General features: G+C 34.8%; 2 protein-coding genes across 3 annotated transcripts; one reads left to right on the forward strand and one right to left on the reverse strand.

Moving 5' to 3' along the window:
• Positions 1-4583: 4583 nt before the first annotated feature.
• Positions 4584-14021, forward strand: LOC116135677 (ADP-ribosylation factor GTPase-activating protein AGD1). Its single transcript, XM_031421395.1, has 19 exons — positions 4584-4628; positions 5113-5189; positions 5956-6056; positions 7454-7524; positions 7848-7910; positions 8533-8577; positions 9050-9115; positions 9237-9284; positions 9379-9474; positions 9565-9606; positions 10278-10496; positions 10608-10739; positions 10839-11066; positions 11499-11585; positions 11667-12011; positions 12203-12329; positions 12564-12655; positions 12967-13454; positions 13709-14021. The coding sequence occupies exons 1-19, from the start codon at positions 4584-4586 to the stop codon at positions 13806-13808; spliced, it is 2472 nt and encodes an 823-aa protein (XP_031277255.1). The 3' UTR covers positions 13809-14021.
• A 197-nt stretch (positions 14022-14218) lies between these two features.
• LOC116135675 (pentatricopeptide repeat-containing protein At5g61990, mitochondrial) lies at positions 14219-18504 on the reverse strand. Of its 2 annotated transcripts, XM_031421394.1 has the most exons (3): positions 15752-18504; positions 15138-15541; positions 14219-14871 (listed from the first exon to the last, which is right to left on the reverse strand). In XM_031421394.1, the coding sequence occupies exons 1-2, from the start codon at positions 18465-18467 to the stop codon at positions 15372-15374; spliced, it is 2886 nt and encodes a 961-aa protein (XP_031277254.1). In that variant the 5' UTR covers positions 18468-18504; the 3' UTR covers positions 14219-14871; positions 15138-15371. The 2 variants fall into 2 exon arrangements, with proteins under 2 accessions (XP_031277254.1, XP_031277253.1); XM_031421393.1 differs by having other exon boundaries at positions 15138-18504.
• Between the last annotated feature and the right edge of the window lie 7187 nt (positions 18505-25691).

Raw genomic sequence — 25691 nt, forward strand, 5'->3', positions numbered from 1 at the left:
CAAGTTTAAGCCTGACCGAGCCTGAGTAATTGAGTTTGAACTCGAACTCAGTAACTGAAATTGGAATTCGAGTTCATATAATTGAGTTTTAGTAGAACTGTAATCAAGTTCTATTCAAGCCTTAATCGAGTTCCATTATTCGAGTTTTAATCGAGTTTGAGTAATAGTTGTAATGAGTTCGAGCTATTATTGCATACTAATATACATATATGCTTCAAGATCTCAAGCGAGGTAGCTGGAGGGAAATTCAGTGAGTAAGTGGGGTGCAATTGAGTCCAAGCAATTTTGTGGGGATTTTGGACCACCAAACACTATCCACACACTTTAGAAAACTGCACACACAAGTACACAACTAACAACAACAAAATTCTAGAAAAAACCTAGATGTTAATGGCCAAAAACTGATTGTCCCTTGCTAGAAACAATCCTTCGACATCGACAAACAGCGAACAACCAAGGAAATCCAAGACCAGTGTTTTGAAGACCAAACCAAGACGGTTTGAATGGGACCAACCACAGTCATTTCCAATCGGTAAATCGACTACAAACGAGATTGAAAAACGCATGTTTTCGTTAAAAAAAAAAAGTACGCTTTTCCGTCAAACAGCGACGAAAAGCACACAAATGGAAAGAGGAGATCAAGACCTTTCTAACGATGGGTGAGGTGCTGATTTTCGACGCCAGTAACGTCCGACATCAGGCTTAGAAATATCAGGATGAGCACCAGCAGCGAGTTGAGAGAAAAAATAAAATAAAATAAAAATTCACTCAATCAAAAATTAGTAAATGGAATACTAATAATAGATAGCATTACAAATTTTAAATTACTCAATCATCTCAAGGGAATTTGTCAATCATCTCAAGGGAAAAGACTGCTGGAAAATATCACTAAATAAATTAGTCTTATGCATTCACCCTTAATCAAACATACAGTAAGAACTAAGAATGACAAACAAAAATAAACAATAGAAATCTAGAAAATATATATGATCTTACAATCATACTTCCCTACTAAATAGCAAAACACGTTCACAACTTAAACAAACCAAAATACACGTTCACACCCAACTAAAGAATCCTAAATACTTGGCTGACTTATTCAACTAAAATAAAACTCATCTGTATCTTAATCTAATTTATTTAAATTAATTGTTGAGATAAACTCAAGCTTAATTAACAAATAAATCCCTAAGAAAACTCCTAAAATATAATTTAATTAACATTTACCCATTATCAAAATGGGTACATAACATTCCTCTCCTCTTGAAACAATCCTTGTCCTCAAGGATTTTGTTTTGGTAAAACGGATGACTCTGGGTAAAAGATAACCACAACTTAATGTGAGTTGCTGGAAAAATTAGTTCAAACAAATTTCATATACTTTCCGATATTGTAGTGGGTTTATAAGATTGGATTGCAATGGCTTGTTGAGAGGAAGATTGGACTGCAGTGGCTTGGGCAAAAGAAGATTGGAAGACGTTGGCTTGAGAGAAAGAAGATTGGACTGCAGTAGCTTGAGTGAAAGATGATTGGACTATAGTTGCTTGAACGGGGCAATTTTTAACAATGATTGCAACGGTGTGAATGGGCCTCTTGGCTTCTCCATTCTCCACAAAAGAATGACCTATTAATTGATCAATCTTATCAATGAGTTTGTTGAATAAAATTTGGATTTTGTTCATAAACTTTTGTTGATCTGTTTCTAAAGCTTTCACTGATCGCTCAAGTTTCTGAATTTGGTAGTCCATGTATGGGCTCTGATACCACATGTTATACCCGTGCTTGAAGAAGTTTTCTTCCCTCTATCTATTTATATATTAAACAAAGAAGAAAGCAATTCTTGCTTAATTGAGGGAGCTAAAAACCTCCAGAGTTCAAATAGAACCTTTTATGCAAATAATCATCATCCTTTTTCATTCCAATAGAAATCTATTACTTAGTTCTATCACCACCCTTAACATTTTCTTCAACACAACAGCGGCGGCATGGAATATTGGAATGGAAGGGAAGATGGTACAGACAAAAGGCGCATTTCTTTTGTTAGTTCCTTTTGTGGAGCGTGCATTAACACATTCGAGTAGAGAGTTTGAAGTAATCAATAAAGATTATATTTGGTGCACTATTCAATCTAACAAATTTTCTTCCATAATTTTGATATGATAGTTCACAATTAGATAAATAAAACTTATTATAAACTGACTAATTATAAATTGTTATATTATAAAGAAAAAATTTATAAGATAATTGGACTGTAAATATAATATTGCCCTTCACTTAATTCTTCGAACAAGTATGGATCCATCATGAGACGTGTTACGTTAGTGGTTCCTTAACCCTTCTTTTGTAGAAGAACAGTTTATGTTGGGCCCATCTTGAGACGTGTCACGTTAGTGGTTCCTTAAGCCTTCTTTTGTAGAACAGTTTATTGTTCAACAGGTGGGAATCGCAGTTATTAATAGAAATACTCAATTAATTAAAAGATCATGCAGCTCATTACTATCCAGCATTTACGTTAATCATTGTTTAAGTCTCATAATCTTTACTTTAATGATTAAAATATTACAAAAGTATCACTGTCTATGATCTCAAGGAATACTAAATAGATAATTATACTTTATTAATTAACATATATTTATTGAAATATTACTTAGCTGTTGTAATCAGCTTAAGCATCTATTATTTATTTCAAAAAGCATATTTCACATACAGTACCAGATCCAAAAATATTTTTGAGGGTTGGCCAAAATAAAAACTAATTACATATTAATATTTTTATCTATTAATATGAACTAAAATCTAAAAATTATATATATTAGTATTTAAAAAAAAAAATTGAGGGTAGGCCAAGTGGGTTGGATCCACCACTATTCACATAAATAAAAAATATCTTCATTAATTTCTAAAAAGTTAACGACATGTTCTCACCCAAAAAATGGCTTATTGACAAATTTATATCCACCTACTTTTTAAATACCTTTTTAGTACCCAAATAGGCAAATATTAAATTTGGGGTGGGAAATACATCAATTTATGAAAGTACCCTTAGCCTCTTCCATTGTCGGCTGGGAGCTAGGTGCGACAATAAATCAAACAGGTGGTGAGCTATGTTGGGGCACCGAGGTTGGATGATCTGGGAGATAACGGTGGGCGGAAAAAACACAACACAAAGACAATAAATCAAAAGCCATTGATTGAGCACCAAAAACACCAATGATTTGCAAAGGAAACCGTCGCAAATCGCGACTATCCCATGGTGGAAAGAGCTGGACCCAGGCGACAAATGGCGAGCATGTAGGGTTTGGGGAGGGGTGCGTTTTGAAGAGCAGAGGGTGGGGAGTCGAACGGTGGTGGCAGGGAGCATTTTGAGTGATTGAATCAGCCGAAAAAAAGTCCAAAAAGATGGGGAATCGTGCAAAAACTCAAGCAGCAATTTTCGGCGATTAGCAGGTGCATTGGGCTCGGGGTGAACGAATTAAGGGTGAGAAAGGCTTGAGGAAGAGGATGGAGGAGGCAGTGAGTTTCACGGTGGATTTTCAACACCGGAAACGACCAAAAATCCTACTTGAATGTCGATTGTGTGAATGGAGGTGGTGGCTTGGGCTTTATAGAAAGGGTGATGGAGATTCTGTGGGTGGTCTCGAAAGTGATTTTGGACGCCGGGATTTGTCTAAAAACAGCAAAAATCGTCTCCATCTCCTTGCTAACGTGCGCCTGCCCTTTTCTTTTCTCTTCTCCGGTGGCCAAATGTTTGTTGACCATTCTACCCTCACTAATAATGAATGTTTGACCATTTTACCCTTCTCATAACAAAAATTACTAACCTTTGGGTACTAAAAGGGTATTTAAAATGTAGGTGGGTATGAATTTGTCAATTGGGCATTTTTTTGGGTGAGAACATTTAGTTAACTCATTTCTAAATATAAAAAACAAAATCTGTATTTCAATCTAATAAACTCTTTAAATTAGACTTAATAAATAGGAGAGAGACTTAATATGAGAGAGAATTAATAATAAAATGTATAAAAACTTGTAATTTATTAAATAAAATTGAGATAAAAAGTGAGATTTGACTCTTTAGATGTAGAGAGTTAAATTCACTATTTAATTTATATTTAAATAATAAATAGTCTATTAAACTTTTATTTTTATGAATAAACTAGTTATAATTAAAAATTTAAATCATATAAAAAATCATTGGAAGGTGCAATTGATCCTAATAATTAATCAACTCGCTATAATTATCACTAATGCTTCTGGCCGAAAAGGCAATGACTAAACGCTGTCGTGCTACAAAGTCAAAGTTTTCTTCTTTTGAAATTAAACCGACACGAAATTTAAATATGGAGAAAGAAAAAGGCGGGTAATTTCTTTATTTATTTTTGTTAGTTTTATGACAGCCATGAAAATTCGCTACACTAACCACTTCAACAAACAAAACCTCCTTCAATTGCGGCCATTTTAAACAATACACAACACAAACTCACAAACAAACTTTTCAATCAAAACACAACTCTAATTTTTTTATCTTTTCAGGCACAACGAAGAAGAGAAAAAAAAAAAAAATTATCTGAATTGCTTAAACAATGCAGTTCGCCAAACTCGACGATTCTCCCATGTTTCGGCAACAGGTGCTATTTCTGTTTCCGTATTTTGTCTTTTGAATGTTTCAATTACATATACATTTAGTGAGATTTCTATAAAAATGAACCAGAAGAATGTATTTTGTACCGTGTGCAGGTGTGTCTAAGTCTAATCAATTATCTTTTGGATATAGCGAGCATTTTATTGAAAGAAAAACAAATAAACTATGAACGGAACCTCAGGTGTTTAATTTGTTAGCATTGTAATATTTCTTGTTTCACTGATCTCTTCTAACTCAAATGAGCGAGGATTTTCCATTGGATTGGTGTTGATTAAGGTCCAATGCCCGTAGCATGCTCCATTCTCGCAGTTATAAGAATATTGATTGGAATATAAATGTGCTTTAACTATATATATATATTTGATTTTCAACTATTTTACAAGCTAAAGATTAAGGTTCTTTTTAATGCGTCTGTTAAGTTTTAGTTGCTACAGAAAGTATGGCGTACTGATGTGGTGTTTGGTGAATAGATGCTATTGATGGAGGAAAGTGCTGAATTATTGAGAGGGAGATGTTTAAGGCTTTACAAAGGATCACGCAAGTACACGTAAGCTTATTCATTGTTTCAGTTATGTCTTCAATCTTTTAGTTGATCATATGGAATCTTTTAATATTAAACTTTTATTTTGACATGAATGAACTGCTCGCTGAATATATTGATACTCGAAAGATAACTCTATAGCTTGATATACGTTTAGAGTTTAGATTCCGTTAGTGGCTTTCTGTTTCTTTCCTTTTAATTGCACGAAATGACGCAATGAGGTAGCATCCCTGCACAAACAACCTAATGTCTTGTCTTTCCCTCAGCTCTGGCTACTGAACAGAGTGAATACAAAGAATTAATAAATGATTGGAGAGGGAAAACACCAAATTGTATGAACTCTTCCGCCACTGAACAATTATGAGTGGAGGTCTATCTTTTGATCTTGAACATCGGACAGCTATTAGAATGAAAAGCTTTTATTGGTCTAATATAATTACTCATCAGAATCCTCTCTTTTCTTTTCTATATATTATATGGCATGTCATATCCAAGAGCTTCTTTAAGCCAGGACTGTGTGAAGGTCATTGATGATAGTAAATACCTTATGTTTAGTCAGCAAAAATTAGTTGATTGAAGCTCATCATGTAAACTGGAGCAGTTGACTGTTCTAGGTGTTTCAACCAAAAGTTCCAACTTCTCAAACATTTCAAATTATGCTATGATGAGTGTGTCATTATACTCACATGACCAATATATTTACTGTATTGTTTTTCCGGCAATTTTCATGTTTTTGGAAGATCTTACTTGCTTAGTTACTTATAATCATCAGAGAAGCACTCGGGGAAGGGCATGATGGAGACATATCTTTTGTAAATGCTCTTGAAACTTTTGGCGGTGGGCATGGTGATCCTATTTGTGTTGCTCTTGGAGGTAGGTGTTGTCATTTGACATTTGCACCTCTTTATATCATAAAAGTACTTTTTTTGGTTTGGCATGAATGCTTAGGCTTAATGAGACATGGTTGACTTACGCGATTGTCAATCAAAAAAGGAAGTATAAAGTGGATGTATTTCATATATGATTTTATTTGCCCTTTACGATGGTGTCTAACGTGGAAGCATGTTTCATTTATGTTTTTGTTGTCTTTTGCCTATTATGTGAACGAAATAGAGACAGTACCGAGAACAAAATAACAAGAAAACAAATCACAGATAATAAATAAAGAGAAAATAACATGTGTGATTTATCTTGGTTCATCCAATATAGACTGCATCCAGCAAAGTCAATATTATTGCAATACTTTTTCACCTCTCTCCTCTACAATGAATTAATTGTCCTATGATTTGCTATCACACTCATAATAAGAGAAAAATATGTTTATATACTAGGTTTAAGAGACTAAACCTAGTTTTACAGGGAATCTTATTCCTAAGCCTAACCCAATAAAGAATTAATAGCTTAAAAAATTCCTTAAATAGTTATACATGGAAAAAACCCAAACCACCTACGGGTTTGGGGGTGCTGCCCCCACAACCCCTGTCCACTCATTGGGCAACAAGACCCTTGAATGCATTTGCGTAACCTATTAATGCAGTAGTTGACAAATCCAACAGTACGGTGGTGTGTGACTCGGAAGCATGTTTCTACTTGGTTCAAGCTTGAGCTGAACTGAGCAGCCATGCTCGAGCCTCTCAGTCAAATTTGAGCTCAGCTTTTCTCATATTGTTTAATTCGCATTACCAACAAATATGTTTCTTTATCCTAACAAATATGGTTTTGTGACTATTAAGAAGAGAAGCCTAAAGTCGATTTCGTTCTTTAGTTCTATGAACTCATTCAGCGCCAACAACTAGAGTATATAATAGGATCTTAAATCTTACTACTCCACATAAAGATCAGAGTTACTTATTCAAGCCTTTTTTTTTTTGCCCGAGGTTTACTGGGCAAGTGATTGAGCTCGGCTTTGGGCTCGTGCTTGATGCATTCAAATTATTGTGTAAGCCTATGGATCCTTGTACAGGTCATCATATGCATTTTGTTACCTTTTTTTCTTTGTGTTGCCTGAGCTTTTCTGTGCAAGTCAGTTGTCACTGAACTTGAATTTTGGCTTGTGCTTGTATGAGCCTACAAGAGCTGCTAACAAGTTAAGCATAAGCTGCTTGGATTCTTGCACAGCCTATCATTGTTATCTTCTTTCCTTTTGTTAAATTTTACTGAAAATTTTAAACTGGAACTTTTGTTCGACAGATCTTTTCGTTAGCTCCAAAAAATTTAATAGCTCTGTATGTTTAGTGATGTTACGACTGAGAGAATTTATGTGTCATCAGGCCCAGTCATGACCAAATTCACAATTGCTTTGAGAGAAATTGGAACATTCAAAGAAGTTCTTCGATCACAGGTAGCAATGTTGTGCTTTCTTCTTATAGTACTTGCTTTCTGCATCATTCCTGAATCCTGACATAACATCGGTCGATGCCAAACAAGATTACAACCTTCAAACGTAATTCATGGTTTCAAAATCTCTAAACATTACAACATAGTTTTCTATGGTTTCCAGCAATAACAGAGAGGTTATTACATTCCTCTGATTGAAAGTCGGGGTTTCTGTGTTATCATTTAATTGCAACTGGGCTTTATTTTTTTCCAATGAAAGACTTACCACATATGGGAACAGGCTTAATTGCTTTCCTTTTCTAACATCCTCAAATTTGGCTTTCGCAGGTAGAGCACATGCTAAATGATAGGTTGATGCAATTTGTCAATGTTGATTTGCAAGATGTCAAGGTATTGGATACATCTTTTACTATAGATACTTCACTTGCATTCTATAATCATCATACCTGCCATTTGTATACAGCTTGATGAATTTAGGAACAATATTGACATTTTGACTTTACCCCTACAAAATTCTGTCTACAAACTGCATCTTGGTCATTGTTGTTCAAGTCAGAAAGCCATATATTGTGGTAGTCTTCTTGATTTCTATGTCCAAAATGGCTATTTTCTCACTGATAGAATGAATTTCCCAATCTTTTTCTTCTCTGTTTCTTGTTGTTTGAAAGTTTTCCATCAAGACACATCAAACTTGTACAATTAATGGTCATCTATTGAGGGCTATCTTATGCATTTTGTAATATGAGATTAGATTAGATGGTGTTGTTGATGTCTTCACAACTTCAAACCTGAATTGCATTGTGATGTCAAAGTGTTTATATGATTAGGGCTTTTATTTTAATATGGCAAAAATGGTATAGTTGGTGTACTCTTATTAGGTTAAATTTCTCTGTCGTATTATTACCAAAAATACTAATGTTTCTTATTTTGTTCTCATCCACTGGTGAGCCCTTCCCAGTTATTTGTCCAATGGAATTCCATTTTACCCGTCTATAATCTTTTATTGGTGCAGGAAACCCGGAAACGCTTTGACAAAGCTTCTCTTATATACGATCAGGTGGGTTCTAAATTTCACAAGTCAGATAATTTTGACTTCGAATATACACCATGGTGTATAAGACACATGTTGAGTTACCATTCATTTCAAAAGTTAAAAACTTATAAGAAGATCTCACTAAATATTTTTATAATCTGACAACCTCCTTCCCCCTTCCCCCTCTCTTTTAATGAAGGAACAAAAGAAGGATCAAACTGATTTCCATTCTATTTCTGGATTCGGATACTTGGTTGCCAGGAAATTAGGACATGAACTTTTTTGTTTTAATTTATCTTCTCCATCTAAGAAAAAGATAAACATATAAGATCATGTCAAATAGTTTGAGTTTCTTGAGGTTAATTTCAGAACTGCAGTAACTGTTTTACTACGAATTTGACGGCTGACTTATTTGGATGAATGTATGAAATTGATCCCTTATATCTCGTATTTCTGCATGGTGACATTCAATGCTAGTTTTAATTTTGTGTCACAGGCACGTGAGAAGTTTCTTTCATTGAAGAAGAGCACCAGGGTTGATGTAGCTGCTGTCATAGAGGAGGTATATCTAATGACTAAACTTACTCCTAGCACTGTTCAATCTAGTGGAAATTAATTGATCAGATAGTTATTCAAGGGTAAACATCATCTCTAAAACCTAATATAGTAAAGAGATATTCCAGGAAATGCACAATGCAAGATGCTTATTTGAGCAAGCCCGCTTCCAACTAGTAAGTTATTCAATGAGGAAATTTTGGTGTAACTAATTGTCTAATTCATCCACAGTTAGGAATTTACTCTCTATATATGCTTTCTGATATTTAGGTTAGTACTCTCTCTAATGTTGAAGCCAAAAAAAGGTTCGAGTTTTTGGAGGCTGTTAGTAGGACAATGGGCGCTCACCTTCGATTCTTCAAACAGGTTCGATACGATCATGTGCTCAGAATTCATTTGCTTCTTCCCTCTGATAAATAATAACAATATGTGGCTTCAAAACTTTGTTCCTTGCAGGGATATGAACTGTTACATCATATGGAACCCTTCATTAACCAGGTCTCTTTTACCAATTTTTCCTTATAAGATGTAGGAAAGGCTGCTTAATTTCCTTAAACAAAGCACATATTTGATAAATGTGCACATAGAAAGTGACCCAATCTTGACCAAGTAGCTTGAACCAGCTGCTCAGTTCTTAATACCAACAAATCTTGTATAAAATATTTGTAGAGCAACCACATATCATGCTTAGCCCTTTAGCTCAAAAGTTCAATCAAAGTGATTGAGATGCATATTTTTGCTTCTTGAGTAGAAAATTTGAATACCTCCATCTACCAGGTTGAACTTGTTCATCAGAACCATATGCCTTGTTGGAATTCTGCACACACATGTGCATGCAGTTGATGAGCCAGAGCCTGCAAGGTTTTATCATTACTACCATCTTTAGGATGAGGAATAACTTCTTAAGCCGCTTAGGAAAAAAAAAAAAATATATATATATATATATATATATATATCCTAAAGTGGTTATTTGACAATGGTACATTTTGGTTCCTAACCTTCTCTAAGTCAAGATACAAAGTAGTTCTGGCAATCATCTCTTCTAAAGTAGGCTTCAATTCTGAAGAGATTGCACTAAGGCCACATTCATGTTTATAGCCAACAAGTTTCTCTTGAAAAAAATTTATTCCTTCCATCTGTGAACCTTTTGTTTCACTGTTGGGTTACAGGTCTTGGCTTATGCACAACAGTCAAGAGAATGTTCCAACTATGAGCAGGAGTCGCTTCATGAAAGGATGCAGGAGTATAAAAGGCAGATTGATCGAGAAAGAAAGAATTCCTTGAATGGTTCTAGTGGCTCTCCCAAGGGAGACAGTCTAACAAGACCTTTTGCAAGGAATTCAAATAAAGTGATAGAGGCAGCCATGCAATCTGCTGCCAAGGGAAAGGTAGTTTTCTATATAAATTTCAACCTTTTCCCTTCTCACAAGCCCCGCTGATATCCCTTTTTCCATTTTCATCTCCTTAAGATTTTCTGCTCTAATACAAATAATATTCAGGTCCAAACCATTCGACAAGGATATCTCTCAAAGCGATCCTCTAATTTGAGAGGGGATTGGAAGAGAAGATTTTTTGTGCTTGATAGCCGAGGGATGCTGTATTATTATCGGAAACCATGGAGCTGGAATTCTGTGAGTCGCTAGCGGGAAAGAACCTGTCATATTATGAATTGTAAATTCTCTATCCTCTAGTCCTTGTTCGGTAATGAAGGAATGCGTGTCCTATTTCAGGCAGCTGCGAATCAGTCTTCCGCACAGAGAAATAATCAATCTGAAACTAGTCATGGGTTGCTGAGCCGGTGGCTTTCTTCTCATTACCACGGGGGTGTACATGATGAAAAATCTGTAGCACGACACACTGTGAATCTTTTGACCTCAACAATTAAGGTTGACGCTGATCAATCAGATTTAAGGTTCTGCTTCAGGATTATCTCTCCAACAAAAGTCTACACTTTGCAGGTATCGATCTGTTCAAACCAAACATCAACATAAAACTTGTTTACTGTTGAGTCTAGTGATTCTTTGACAAAACTTACCCGTTTTTGTTTCAGTTAAAATTCGCAATGCCACGAACTAGGGATTAGCGTTATACAAAATCAAATTTAAATAGATTACTAATTAATAAAAATTCAAATCAAATATATTACTAACTTTAGTTATAAGAATTTAATTGAAATTAAAATTTAAAGTTAATACTAGACTTTAGTTTTGTCATTATTCGCTCATTTACTTAACATCAAAATAAATCTTTAATTATATGTAAATTAAGGGTATAAACATAATATAAATTATGCCCTTATCATGCTCTTGCGAATGCTCACTAGAAAGTGAGGGACGGAATGGATCAATATATATGAGCAGATTCTTAATTGTATTTGTTTATCAATGTAGGCAGAGAGTGCGGTAGATCAAATGGAGTGGATTGAAAAAATAAATGGAGTAATTGCTTCTCTGTTGAGTTTTCAGACGCCGGAGAGGGTAAAATTTAAGCATGTTATCAACAGTTGTGGCCATTAATTTATGTGTCTATCTAAATTGTCATAATCCAATCACATGTAGTGTCTTTCTGCTGGTCCCATTGAATATGTCGATTATTGCTCTGGAACCGGAAGCGAAAGTGGTTCATATGTGGATTGCGCAGATGTTGAACAAACAGCACTTGAGGAAAACACAACTACAAGTCTTGCCTCCGAAAATCATTTACGTATATCTAGAAGTTGGGGAGATATGGCCAATAGCATGAAGGGTGAAAAGCCAATTGATTTATTGAGAAGAGTATATGGGAATGACAAATGTGCTGATTGTGGTGCATCTGAGCCAGACTGGGCATCCTTAAACCTAGGTGTTCTTATATGTATCGAATGTTCTGGTGTTCATCGTAACCTTGGAGTACATATATCAAAGGTAAGTAATCTCTGTTTCTTCTTGGAACCTCAACTCTTTTCATGTTGCAAGATTGGCAATGTTCATCTCAATGTTTCCTAAAGAAAGCTCCAAATAGGCATCAGGACCTTCAGATGTGTGAGGCTTAAACCTTGTGTGGAGTCTCTTTGTTCATTCATTGATACAGTATTTCTGGATAACATTTTATGCAGGTGAGATCACTGACACTTGATGTTAAAGTGTGGGAATCATCTGTATTAAACCTGTTTCAGTCACTGGGAAATGTCTATGCAAACTCAATCTGGGAGGAGTTGTTGCACTCTGGGAGTGCAAGTGGAAGTAGTTTTTTACCAGATAACAAGAGTAACTTTTCACCTAATAAGAGGACTATGGGGTAAGTGATATGTTGGTCCCTATAAAATCAGAAAGTAACACATGTCCATCAAGTAGGGATCAAAGTGTTACTTTCTAATGTTACTTTGACCAAAGCTTAGCCTACATCTCTAGGACTTGAGCTATATGGAAAGGTATCTGTTTTTGTCCTATTAAGTAGTTAGTTCTTGTGGTGCAGAGCTTCCAAGATTGACAAACGCAAACAGTTTACTGTGCGAAAACCTAGTCATGATGATTCTATTGCAGTAAAGGAGCAGTACATTCATGCTAAGGTATTAACACTAATGCTACAATATCTTCGTTATTTTCTCCTGTTTTCCCTCTAATTGAAATCCACGGCCCTTCCCATGGGTAATTGATAATGTTTGCTTGAAGTGACTTCTTAACTTAGACATTAATTCAATTATAATTATTGATCTACGTAACCTCTTTAACCATCTCGTCCAACCAACTGCCAGGTGAATTTGTTATATGACAACATTGTTATCATCTGGTACCCTTTTATTGTAACTCCACGTAAGAAGCTAATTATTTTTGTCATTCGGAACCTAAAATTAAATTTTATGATTTCCTATGCTTGCAGTATGCTGAAAAAGTTTTTGTTCGCAAGTCAAAGGAGACTAAGCATCTCCTTTCATTGGCGCAACAGGTGTGGGAAAGTGTCCGTGATAATGACAAGAAAGCAGTGTACCGCCATATTGTCTGCTCTGAAGCCAATGTGAATGCCATCCATGGGCAAGCTTCATATAATGCACTTTCTTTGGCCAGAGCGATGCAACTAGAAGATCTGGAAAGCAGTGATCAGAAATTTAATTCCTTCCCAGAGGAATCTTTGGACGAGCCGTTATGCTATTTGAACTCCTTGAGTAAACATGAAGATGAGCTGATAGAAGAGTCTTCTGATGGCTGTTCACTTCTTCATCTTGCCTGTCTGACTGCTGACATAGGCATGGTGGAACTTCTCCTACAGTATGGTGCAAACATAAATGCTCCTGATTCAAGAGGTAGGACGCCACTACATCATTCTGTAATAAGTGGGAGAACTTCAATTGCAAAACTGCTTCTTGCAAGGTAATTCCTCGCTTTGTCTTTTTTTACGTTCTCATCTAGGGATTATATTTTATCGACGTTTATCATCCGCTACATTCTTCTTCTTGAATTCTTTGACTGTGATGTTAACACAAAGTCATTTATAGTATAAGTGATCTATTGTAGTGACTATTGATAGAAAATGTACCTAATGCTTACTCATGTTCTGAATTCACCTGCTAATTTTTTTCCAATGTGGAAAAACACCACTCATAGATTTAGCAATGTTACTACAGGGGAGCTGATCCGCAAGCTGTTGATAGAGGTGGCAATACTCCACTCAAGCTAGCATCTACAGCCTTGCAAGAGAATGAGGTTTTTGGCACGAACAGATGATATGGTGAGAGAATTATCCGAAGGAAGACAAAAGGGGATTGCCGGTAAGGATTGAGGGGACGACCTTTGTATAATTAATTTAGACAATTGACACAGTCTGCCTCATGCTGCCTTTTGCTTAAACCCAATATTGTAATTCAGTCATGCGGTTGAGGACTTCTATCAAAAACAAAAAAATCATTTTCGTTGAGGGCTACAATTAGGTTTTTTTTCTGTTGAGGCTCTGTTGTAGGTGCTTTTTTGCCTCTTCAATAGTTGTCATTTTTCCTTAATTAGGAATTAGGTCCGTGTACATAATAACTCAGAAATTCCATGACAGTTAAAAGGGGAAATTTAACCAAACTATGCCAGCAGGCAAATGTACAATGCTCAACTTTCAAGGGATAAATCATATAGTCAAAAAAATTAAATTAATATCATTGGCAAATCAAGTGCATAATGTTAATCTTTGAATTCCTGAACCTTCTCAAGAAAGATGTTTAATTAATAGGGAAACATTAGTCGGTAAGGCTGTAAGGCAGAAGCTTAATATATAAACTTTTGTAAATTTTCTATCACATGTAAAGCTGGGTAATAAAATCGATTCTGATAGTGCCCAGTATGTAGAAATATAATTCATATGCATATGCATTTAACATATACATAATCAATGGCACCTTTACTTTTACTTTCTAAGGATGGAAGGGTTATACAAATAAATAAGCATGGAAGGGGTCACCTCGGATATTGGAGAGTCAACCATCTGCTCAGTGACTGATAAGAGAAAGATTTACCACTTTCTCTTCTCTCCGGAACTCTTAGACTCATCATCTTACTACAGATGTTCCTCAGCTGAGCCATTCCAATGATGGCAGAAGCCATTGCAATGTAAGAAGATAAAGGTTAAATTAGTTGTCCCCCTCATTTTACTTGCATCATTCCTACTACTACTTCAGGTGAATATTCGTCCCATCTGCCTCTACCACTGACTGCTCACAATCGCCATTCACCAGTCACCACCAAACTTACTCTATGCCCCTGTCATCACTGGCCAACAATCCGCAGTCATCTTTCTCATCTCTACCTGTTCAAGTAAAAAGCTGTAAGAACCAATTTGTAGCAAATCCATAATGTCAGAAGTTACAAAAGATGCTATATGAACAAAAATTGTTTCCAAGATAAGCACCAAATGAGTTTCTGCAGTGTTAATTCTGTTATAGATTTTGCAAGGGATGAAATTTCGAAAAGCATCAAAAGCTCTATCAACCCCACCATAGTAGTAGATTAAGGCACTAAACATATATGCATGGAGTTTTCTACAGAAATATGTAGAAAAAAAAAAAAATTTACCATTGGAATCTGGAACCCAGGTTTATAAAATTTCCTCCATGATTTGTTGATGAAGAGTATTATGCAGTGAACTTGATCATATTTTGGCTGCCACCATATTTTGCTAAACTAATGGCCAACATAGAGTTAGCTCCCTGTATTTTATGGGGTCAGCTCCCATAATACATTTCACAAGGCAAAGAAGGAAATAGTTCAAAGGCCAGAAACTCCAGATCTCTTCTCCAGCACGTAAGTTTACACTTGATGCACACCTCCAATTGCTGCTTGCTTTAAGAAATTGACAGCATTCTCAGAGTTTGTAGCATTTTGGTCTTCTTTGACAAAGTCGGTTATAACAGTGGAGTCTGCGACCCATCTAAACCGGACCATATTTTCCAGAAGCGTGGCTGCTTTGTCCCTATTTCCTGCTTCATAAAAACCACGGATGAGAGTGCAACATGAAGGAAGATTAAGCTTAGCTTCTTGCTCTCTCATTTCATCAAGCAACTTCAACAGTTCATAAAATTCTTCCTCTTTGCATAGGGAATTTATTAGTGAATCGTACAAATTTTGGTTTATGGCCACACCCTTAACAAATATTTCATCCACCAATTTAATTTTTTTCACCAAATTACCTTCTTTTAAGCAAGCACCAAGTATCATGCTGTAGATTATTCCATCAGGCTCAATTCCTCTCTCCACCATCTCATCAAAAAGAGAGAACATCTTAGATCTGTTTTCTATTCTGTCATAACCATGTAAAAGTGAAGTGTAAGTTATAACATTCGGCATCAAATTCCTTTTTTGCATCGCCTGTAAGAGGTGCTCCGCCTCCTTCATTTTTCCTGCCTTGCAGTGATAATCAATCAGAATCGTGTATGTCACATGATTTGGTGTGATGTGCTTGTCAACCATGTCTTCCAACAGACTATTAGGTACATTGATTTTCCCTAACTTGCATAAACCATGAATCAAAGCATTGAAAGAAGAAGTGGAAGCAAAGCCCTTCTGAATCATTTCTGGAAACAAGGACAGAGCCTTCTCCATATTTCCTTCTTTGCAGCACCCATCAACTAGGGCACAGTAAACAAAACTATCAGGAGGAACCCCTCTTGATGACATCTCATTCAACAACCGAAATGCCTCAGTTAAATTACCAGATTTGCAGTATCCATCTATAATTGTAGTATAAGTCACACCATTAGGAGCCAAACCCTTTCCAGAGATTCCATCAAATAGCTCCCTAGCTCTCTCAATTTCACCCAACCTACATAAGCCATTGATCATGGCATTATAAGTAACAATATTTGGAGAAATACCCTTTTGGCACATCTCTTCAAAAAGTTGGAAAGCCTCCTGCATATCACCTTGCTTACAAAAGCCGGAAATGAGGGAGCTATAAGTAAAAACATCTGGCACCATACCCTTGTCACGGAGTTCAGAGAATACCCCCACTGCTTCATGAATTCTTCCACTCCTGGAGAGACCATGAATGAGGACACTGTAAGTCTTCTCATCTGGGATTACCCCTCGTCCAAGCATGCATCGAAATGTTGAAAAGGCTTCCTTTATGTTGCCCTCTTTGCAGTGTCCATCTATCAGCTTTGTATAAATGACATCATTTGGAGCCATGCCACAACCAAGCATGTCGTGGAAATACCTGTCTGCAGCTTGCATCTCACCTGCCTTGATATATCCATGAATTAGAGCCCCATAAGTATAAACATTAGGCTTCAATCCCCTTGCAATCATTTCAGCTAAGTAATTCCTGGCGTCTTCTATCTTTTTGGCCTTGCAGAGGCCAATCATAAGAGAATTGTAGCAAAAGACATCGGGCAAAACACCTTTCTCGGACATTACCTTTAGAAAATCTATTGCCTCTTCAAATCTGTGTTCCTGAACATGACCTTTGATAAGGGTTGTATATATAACATTATTTGGTTTCAGACCACCAGCAATCATTTCCTCAAAAACCATATTAGCCCGTTCAAGATCTCGACAACGACATAGGCCATTTATTATCACACCACAGGTGTACACCGTGGGTGCCAAGTTCCTTCCCTTCATATCAGCAAGTAGTTCATAAGCCTTAACCATGTTATGCCCTCGGCAGTATCCTTCAATCAAATAATTGTAAGTCAGTGTATCAGGATCTATCCCCATTGCAATCATCTCATTTAATAGAGCTGTTGCCTTCTCCATCTCACCAACCTTACAAATTCCACTAATAAGTGAATTAAAGGTGAAACGATTTAATTTAATACCATATGCAACCATCTCTTCCTTTAGTCGGAAAGCTTCTTCCACGTCACTTTGTTTCATGAACCCATCAATCAAAGCAGTATACACAACCTGGTCAGGACTTACATGCCTATCACACATCTCCTTCAACATCAACTTCGCCTCTCCCGATCTCTTCTGTTTACAGAACCCATCAATAAGAATACCATAAGTAAATCCATCAGGAGCCAAGCCCTTACGAACCATGCTCTCCTTTAGCTCAAAAGCTTCATCAACAGCCCCAACTCTACACAACCCTCCAATAACCACATTATAAGTAATCAAATTCGGACTACAACCTTTCTCCTCCATTTCAAAAAGGACCCTTTTACCCTCCTTAGCATTCCCAACCACAAAATGAGCAGTAATCAGACTAGTATAAGTGTAAACATCGGGAGTGACCTTAGCTTCTCGCATTGCATCATAAACCCTCCAAAACAAGTCCACTCTATTTCCCCTCAACAAATCCTTCAAAAAGGAATTACAACACACCAAACGAGGCACTGGCCCACCTTCTTTAACAACACCAAGAAACACATTAGTAGCTTCATCCAAAAGACCGACCTTTTTATGACAATCAATCAACAATTCAAAAACAGGCACATCTCTCTCATTACATTCTTTGTAACATCCAAGCAATGACTCCAAAATCTGAAAATGTGACTGCTTGGTACCAATCATTCCATCAATCACACGAACAGCACAATGAAAAAGCCTCGACTTACACAATATTATTGCTAGATATGAAAAAGAACTCAAATTTTGGCGGGTACCCAGTCGAGTATTGACCCAGTTAAAGAATGCAAATAGGCGTTTGGGGTCCTGTACCTGGTTTTGTTGAAGAATAGACTGAACCAAATCTGGGTTTAGCTTCTGGGGTATTTGTGATGATTCAATGAGAAACTTCCAGCGATCCTGATGGAGAAGTTTTGTGATTTCTGTCACTATTTCTTGGCTATTTTGAGAAGTGCAAAATTGCTTGGATTTGAGACGAGAGACTTTTGTCATTTTGACCATGAATTCACTTCTTTTTGTTAAACAATAAAGGGTTTTCTGTGAGAGTAAACCCATTATTATTCTTTGCGAGTTGAATTATTTTTCGTGTGAAGAGGAGATATTCAGTTCTCAATTCTCCCCAACTGTAGTTAAGAGTTAGGCAGGTGGTCAGAGTGGCTTGTTAGTTGCAGACGATGCCGTTAAAACCTATATTGGGCTTTCCTAGGCCCAAATTGAAAAATGGGCTTTTCATTTATAAATAACTGAGTGAGTTGAGCTTGGTAAGTTCCGCTTTTTTCTAATACATGTATTTCGCTCATACTAGTATTATTATATGTTACTACAATATTATATTGGATTTGAAATATAGCGGGGTGATGGAATGACATATCGAGATCATCGTACCCGTACACCTGTCATTCATTGCTACCTAGGATTCTCATATCACTCTTAATACGAATTTGTACACATCAATTTGTTAATCATTTCAATTGTTTGAAGTNACGATGCCGTTAAAACCTATATTGGGCTTTCCTAGGCCCAAATTGAAAAATGGGCTTTTCATTTATAAATAACTGAGTGAGTTGAGCTTGGTAAGTTCCGCTTTTTTCTAATACATGTATTTCGCTCATACTAGTATTATTATATGTTACTACAATATTATATTGGATTTGAAATATAGCGGGGTGATGGAATGACATATCATGATCATCGTACCCGTACACCTGTCATTCATTGCTACCTAGGATTCTCATATCACTCTTAATACGAATTTGTACACATCAATTTGTTAATCATTTCAATTGTTTGAAGTAGTCAGTCAGAATTGAGGCTCACTACTATAGTTAAAATTCTTAATTTGAACCACAAAGTAGACATAGGCACGAAACACAATATCTCATTGATGGCCAAAGCAATCTGAATTCTGAACCCTAACCTATTTAAAAGCCGACAATCCGGGGTCCGTTGTAGGCCTTGCAAAAACCTGCAGGCTTTAGACATGTGCCTTATAGCCCAACTCACTACCCCCCTAGTCAAAACTGGGGACATCACACTCTTCATTTGCTTCATCTGTTTTTATTGTTTTTTATTTTGTGGTTTGTGGTTCTTTCAATTACATAGACTTAAAAGTTAGATCAAACATAGCCTTCATTCATTTATTATCGACACCCTCTTACTAAAAAAACTAACTGATTTTTTTTGCATCTCACTCCAAATAAATATTTACATCTTAATGAAGTTAGGTGGAGAAAGTTGTAAAATCTGTCAAAAAGATGGAGCAGAGCAGATTGACTGGTGCAATTACACTGTATGAGTCATGATTTGACAAAGAATAGAGCCCACAATGGTTGAAGTAAAAATTCAAAGAGATGGAAGATAACACTTAACAGGAGAAAAGCATAAGAGTAGTGCTGGGGACACAACTGATGTTGAGACAGAAAGGGCAAAAAGTAAAGAGATAGCACAAACCACCACTATTTTCAACACCATGTCAACGTGACCAATCTGGATTGCGTTCACATTTTTTTGTGCATTTTAGTTATAGTGCCGTGTTGGAACAACTTTCTTCTTTCCTTTTTATTCAACCCATCACTAGAAACCACTTCAATCAAAAAGAAAAACATGATGGATGTTCAGTTCTTAGGCTACTTAACAAACTCGTAACTACAGTCAACAACAACAGGTGTAATTTGGACAAGCAAATCCAACTATATTTTGTCCACTGGGAAATTGATTCTATGTTGAACAATTCTTTCATTACATCACCGTGATGTAGTTCATAATTATCTCCTTTTTTNAAACATGATGGATGTTCAGTTCTTAGGCTACTTAACAAACTCGTAACTACAGTCAACAACAACAGGTGTAATTTGGACAAGCAAATCCAACTATATTTTGTCCATTGATTCTATGTTGAACAATTCTTTCATTACATCACCGTGATGTAGTTCATAATTATCTCCTTTTTTTTCTTTTTCTTTTTCTATAATTTTTCATTTTCTCTTATAATAACCACGAAAACATCCTGGTCTAATATATAAATATATTTTTCACATCAAATCCAAAAATATTAACGATTCAACACAACAGATTATATAGTTTTTTTATTGATTTAGGTGCTGCAGAAAAGGAAGCAGCATCACTGTCAGTTGAGATGAAGAATGTTATATTTAAGTTAAAAGTAATTGATGGAGAATTGCCAAAAAGAAGGGAGGTCGAGCCGGCACCTACCAAGAATATAAATAATATGTGACATCAGTCCATAACATAGGGCGGTGGTAATTGTATTTAATTTTCCATGAGAGCAATGATCATACTTTGCTTTCGTTGCTCTTCATCATATCCAAAACAACTGCTCGTAATGTGACTCGTGCTTTAACACACGGCTGCCTATATTAATTATTCATTTTTTTAATTAAATCAACTCTTTTCTTTTCCTTTAATGAGAATATTAAGTGTGTGTTGGGTGGAGTGTTGGATATATGTATATATGTATATATATATACTGTATATATATAGACACGTGGAGGACTTGGTAATATGTTTAATTAAAGTACTCCTATAAATTAAACCGATGACTTTTATGCATAATATTTGGGATTATCTTTCCCAAAATAATGGTTTGTTTGGCCCATGAATGTGATTTGGTGACTGCTTGTTTAAATTGTGATCTTTTCTGTGGAGGACAAGGAAGCATGACCAATTCTTGTTTTAATTAATTAATTAATTAATTTCAAGTTTGAACAGGTGGAGCTCCTCAACAACCAGGCTTAAGTCACCCATATTAAATTATAAATTAAACACATGGGAAATGTGACACGTGTTACATCATGCTGACCCTAACTAGCTTATTATTGTACTTTCTTCTTAATTAACGTAATATCGTGTGGTAAATTTATTATTATTTTGCTTAATCTATTTACTAATAGTTATTAATGAAATTAATACAAGTACTTTAGCAAATTAATGTCTACTTTTTGGGATAAATATCTTTATTTTAAGAATGGAGCGATAAAAGCGACACAGTTCTCTCCATCAGGGATATGATAATGTATTTAATTCAAAGTCAAGTAATTTGGTCAGCAGCATTTAGTATACAGTATACACCTTCGTATGTACAATATTCACCTATTTAATTAATTATATATTTTTAAAGTCGTTTACTACTGAGAACGACTTCCCTCTTTGCTTATAAACACCTCTTCTCACTCTCGCCTTATAAATGCATTATTGAGTATTCTATAAAAGAATTTGTACACCTGTTATCTCCTTGTCTATTGGAAATCATTGCCCCTAATTAACCAATTATCTCAATACTAGTTTAATCATAAAACATGAATTTCAGGATTTATTCACTTAACTCTTCACGTAAAAAATTAAAATTTCGTTTTTTCTTTTTTTAATAACTTATTATATCCCAATTTTTTTAATAAATAAAAAATTATAAACCCATAGATTGAAGATGTAAAATTTGTACCCATTTGGATTGTTGGGTAATAATGCTGTTCTAATAAAAGGAAAGCTTACAATAGTGATTTAAAAATTAGCCCAAATATTCAACTGTTGCTATAACAAAAGAATGGATTAGGATGGCAACATAGTGTTGGACAACTAATTAGAAACATAAAATATAACTTATGAAAAAGACAATCTCAGAGGTCCAACAATTCTTGTGGTGTGTTTTAAGCCACCACTGCTAAACCTAATTATTTAATAACCTTTGTTGATTTTACGTATTAATTTGCCCTTAAAAATTCATTCATAAACTTGTACACTTTCAAGTTTATATAACTTAAAAATTCATTAATTAAATATAAAGTTGGTCCCCAGTTCCGAACTCTCCTTTTTGATTGAATGGCCAGCGGTGTCATTAACTTCCACTGTTAAAAAGTTTGCAATAAGATTATAATATATAATAAATTATAAAGCTTATACAACAAGGATGAGAGAAAGATGTTATTTGCTTCATTTTATTAGGCATAAAATCAGCTAGGTTTATGATATTCTGAAGTAAGTTAAAAAAAGTAAGCCGCAAACCAGAAGGCATCTCCTATCATATCTTGTGTTTGTGATATCAACATAAGAAATAATATTAATGAATATTGTAACTATAATTTAAAGGTGAACCAGTCTTTGTGGTGGAGGCCAACATCGAGTGAACACAAATGCATAAAAGTAATAAGAATACGAAAAATGTGCAGTGAACTTACTGGGGGGGTTCAGCTTCAAAGTTGGTCCAATCAACTTTTTCTTTAACCTTTTACCTGTTAACTCCAACTTTATTAATAAACAGTTATAAATATATTTATAGAAAAGACTAAAGAAAGGTGACTGAATGAATGGGGTCTGATTTCTGAAATTTAGAATTTTCCGAACCTTTAATGGATGGACCTGGTCTTAATCTTCCTTCCCCCACCACCACTCCACCCCCTCACTTTTTTACTGATTAACCTGAAATTCCAGATGGATGAAGGCAGGTCATGTAAAAATTCAAAAATTAATTAAGAAAAATATTGTTTTTTAATATTATAGAACCAATCAAAATATTCACATTTTAAGCTAATTTTTTTTAAATATTATCATTATTTGCCTAAAAAAGTTATTTATTGGTAACCTGTCAAATTTACATAAAAATTGTGTTCAAACATGACACGATATAATTGTACCTTACTTTGATGAGATAAAAGGTGATATGACATGATGCCTAGGTGTTTGAGATATATATATATATATATATATATATAAAATAAGACGTGCAAACCTCCAGACTTTATGCTATCCTATAATGTTATACTAATAAAATAATTCGTCACATAATTAAGATAGAAATTTTTGTCTGGTCTCCTATGCCCTCCACATCATTCCTCACCCCCACAACCAGCCCATCACTCTCACGCCCAACCCCCACCTCTTTTTCCTTTTTTTTTTTTTTTAATTACTTTCCTAACACCAATCAGGATTGCCTCCATTATTATTTTTTTAACTCTATATTTCATTAACTATTGATAATTATTTTCATTATTTTGCTATCAAACTCTCTCTCTCAAACATATACTAAAGTATTTTAATAAACAAATTAATATATATCCATTGCATCATCTTACATTCAAAGTTCCTCTATGTGATGATGGAAAATTAAGATTGGTTTTCAACATTGGAGATCATCATGTAAGCATCCAAAGTTTTTTTTAGAAAAAAAATTATATTATAAATGAATTTAAAGTGATACTTGGTAACCTATCTTGTAACTGTTTACTGTTTAGTATTGACAACTGAATAAAAATAAATGAATAAGATTGAAAAAATTTAATATTATGTTTGCATGCAATTTTTTAAAATATGATTATAAGGATGAAATGTTTGTTTTTATAAAATTTAGATATCTTAAAACTGGTTTTTTTACATAAATGTCCTTGTCAATATTAAGCATGCTATTTATTTATAGTTTGTATCACAAATCATGAACTAGATGAAATATAACGAAAATATTTTAGTTTTGCAAATAACTTGATTGAATGTTTTAATTGTGTGTATCCACTATGTATATTACAAGGAAAATAAAATAATAACATGAATAAAATAGGTTAATAGAGACTAAAGTTTTAAGGGTATGATTGAAATTTAAAAATTAAAATAGGAATATTTTTGGAAAATCATTTAAGACACACAGGATAAGTCTCTAATATTCAGTTAAAAAAAAAAAAATTAGTTTTTTTCTATTAAGAGGAGTATAACCGGTTAAATATCTTAATATAAAAGATTTACTTTTTCTAAATCTTTAGAGGGGAAAACAAAGGAACCCTAAGAGATGGTAAATTGTTGGTAAGAACCTTTACTAAAAAATTGTAATATTATTTTATCAACAGTTCGTTGATTAAAAGTTTACAACAGTAAATCATTTGATAAATAAAATTAAGAATGTTTCTTAATTTAACATATAAAAAATCGTTTGCAGTACCCTGAAATACTGATTTCTATATACAACCATGGAATGAATTTTATATATATATATATATATTTGGTGTTATGAGAAAAAGAGCTCCATAAAAATATTCTTAAAAAGCTAAAAAGTAAAAGAAAAATAAAATGAAGTCAGTTTGGTGAATGGTGGTGATATGGGAACGTCATCTCCTGTAACGATCCACTTCCATCTTCACCTAACCATGGTCACATAACCAGCGTGACACGACGTAACCAATCCTCTAAATTCCAAAACCGTCCAAATAGTCTGGCATATACTTGCAAACCCCACGTGGCAAGGGGCCCACCCAACTACACGTGGCAACGAACTATTGCATATACGGCCCAAATCGGTTTCTGATAAACTTTAAACCAAATCCAAAAGGCATTTCAAGTCCACCAATGAGATAAGAAAAGTAAGTCTGACGTGGAACAACAGAAGCAGGTAAATAAAAATTAATTTAGTGATTAATAAGGGCGTGTTTGGATGGAGAGGGAGACAAGCGGTTCGGTCTGTGGGTTAGGGGTCACAGAGAAAAGAGATTAAGGGAAGCTGGGAATTGCTAAGGAGAGAGGAGGCATAAAAAGCGTGAGCCCACAATTTGGATTAGTGTAAGCTAAGCAGGGGACACGTTGTGGGGCCGCAATTTTTAAGGAGAGAAAGAGCGTATGATATTTTATTTTATTTTTTAAATTGTTGGGCGGATTTATCGAGCCTAACTATAAATACAAAGGAAAAGCAGTCGGTCAAGAAGTTGAAGAAGAATACTTCTTTTTTTCTTTTCTTTTCTTTTATTATTATTATTTGTTTGTTTGAGTCTTTGGACACGAGTAACTTGTACCGACGCTGATGTTTTAGTTTTACCTTACTTACGTGACTCTGTTTGGTTACTGTTACTATCTTATCCTTATCTTTTGTTTTATTCAACCCTGTACCTACTACTATGAGATTGATTAATTAAGGTTTTTTTTTTTAATGAATGGAAACCTTAATTTCAACTTGGTGAATGATAAAATCTAGCTTTCCAGTGATGTTAGTTGAAGTGTTTCAATCCTCATCTCTTTTTCTTTTAATTAGTCTTTGTACTTATCCAAAAAATTGTCTATTTTTAAGACACTATAATAAAGTAAATTTTCTTTATTTTTTTAATTACGAATATATTGCAGATAATTATTTTTATTTAATACTTATTCTAAGACATTTAGGAAAGTGAGTTACCGTTATTAACTTATTATTATTTTAAATTTAAGCAAAGATTTTGTTTGTGTGAAAAATGTTATTTTTTCAGGGCATACCCTTACCCTATTCGACTATTCCTTTTAATTACCTCTTAACCA

This window comes from Pistacia vera, unplaced genomic scaffold (genome assembly GCF_008641045.1).
Source record: "Pistacia vera cultivar Batoury unplaced genomic scaffold, PisVer_v2 Contig302, whole genome shotgun sequence".
Classification (NCBI taxonomy): Eukaryota; Viridiplantae; Streptophyta; class Magnoliopsida; order Sapindales; family Anacardiaceae; genus Pistacia; species Pistacia vera.

What these genes read in the sequence shown, in the direction of transcription:
- LOC116135677 (XM_031421395.1), top strand. Translation starts at nt 4,584, where the DNA reads ATGCAGTTCGCCAAACTCGACGATTCTCCCATGTTTCGGCAACAG. An exon ending in TTGATTTGCAAGATGTCAAG is followed by an intron (nt 7,911 to 8,532) that starts GTATTGGATACA and finishes TTATTGGTGCAG; the next exon opens with GAAACCCGGAAACGCTTTGA. An exon ending in GCAAAACTGCTTCTTGCAAG is followed by an intron (nt 13,455 to 13,708) that starts GTAATTCCTCGC and finishes ATGTTACTACAG; the next exon opens with GGGAGCTGATCCGCAAGCTG.
- LOC116135675 (XM_031421393.1), bottom strand. Translation starts at nt 18,467, where the DNA reads ATGGGTTTACTCTCACAGAAAACCCTTTATTGTTTAACAAAAAGAAGT.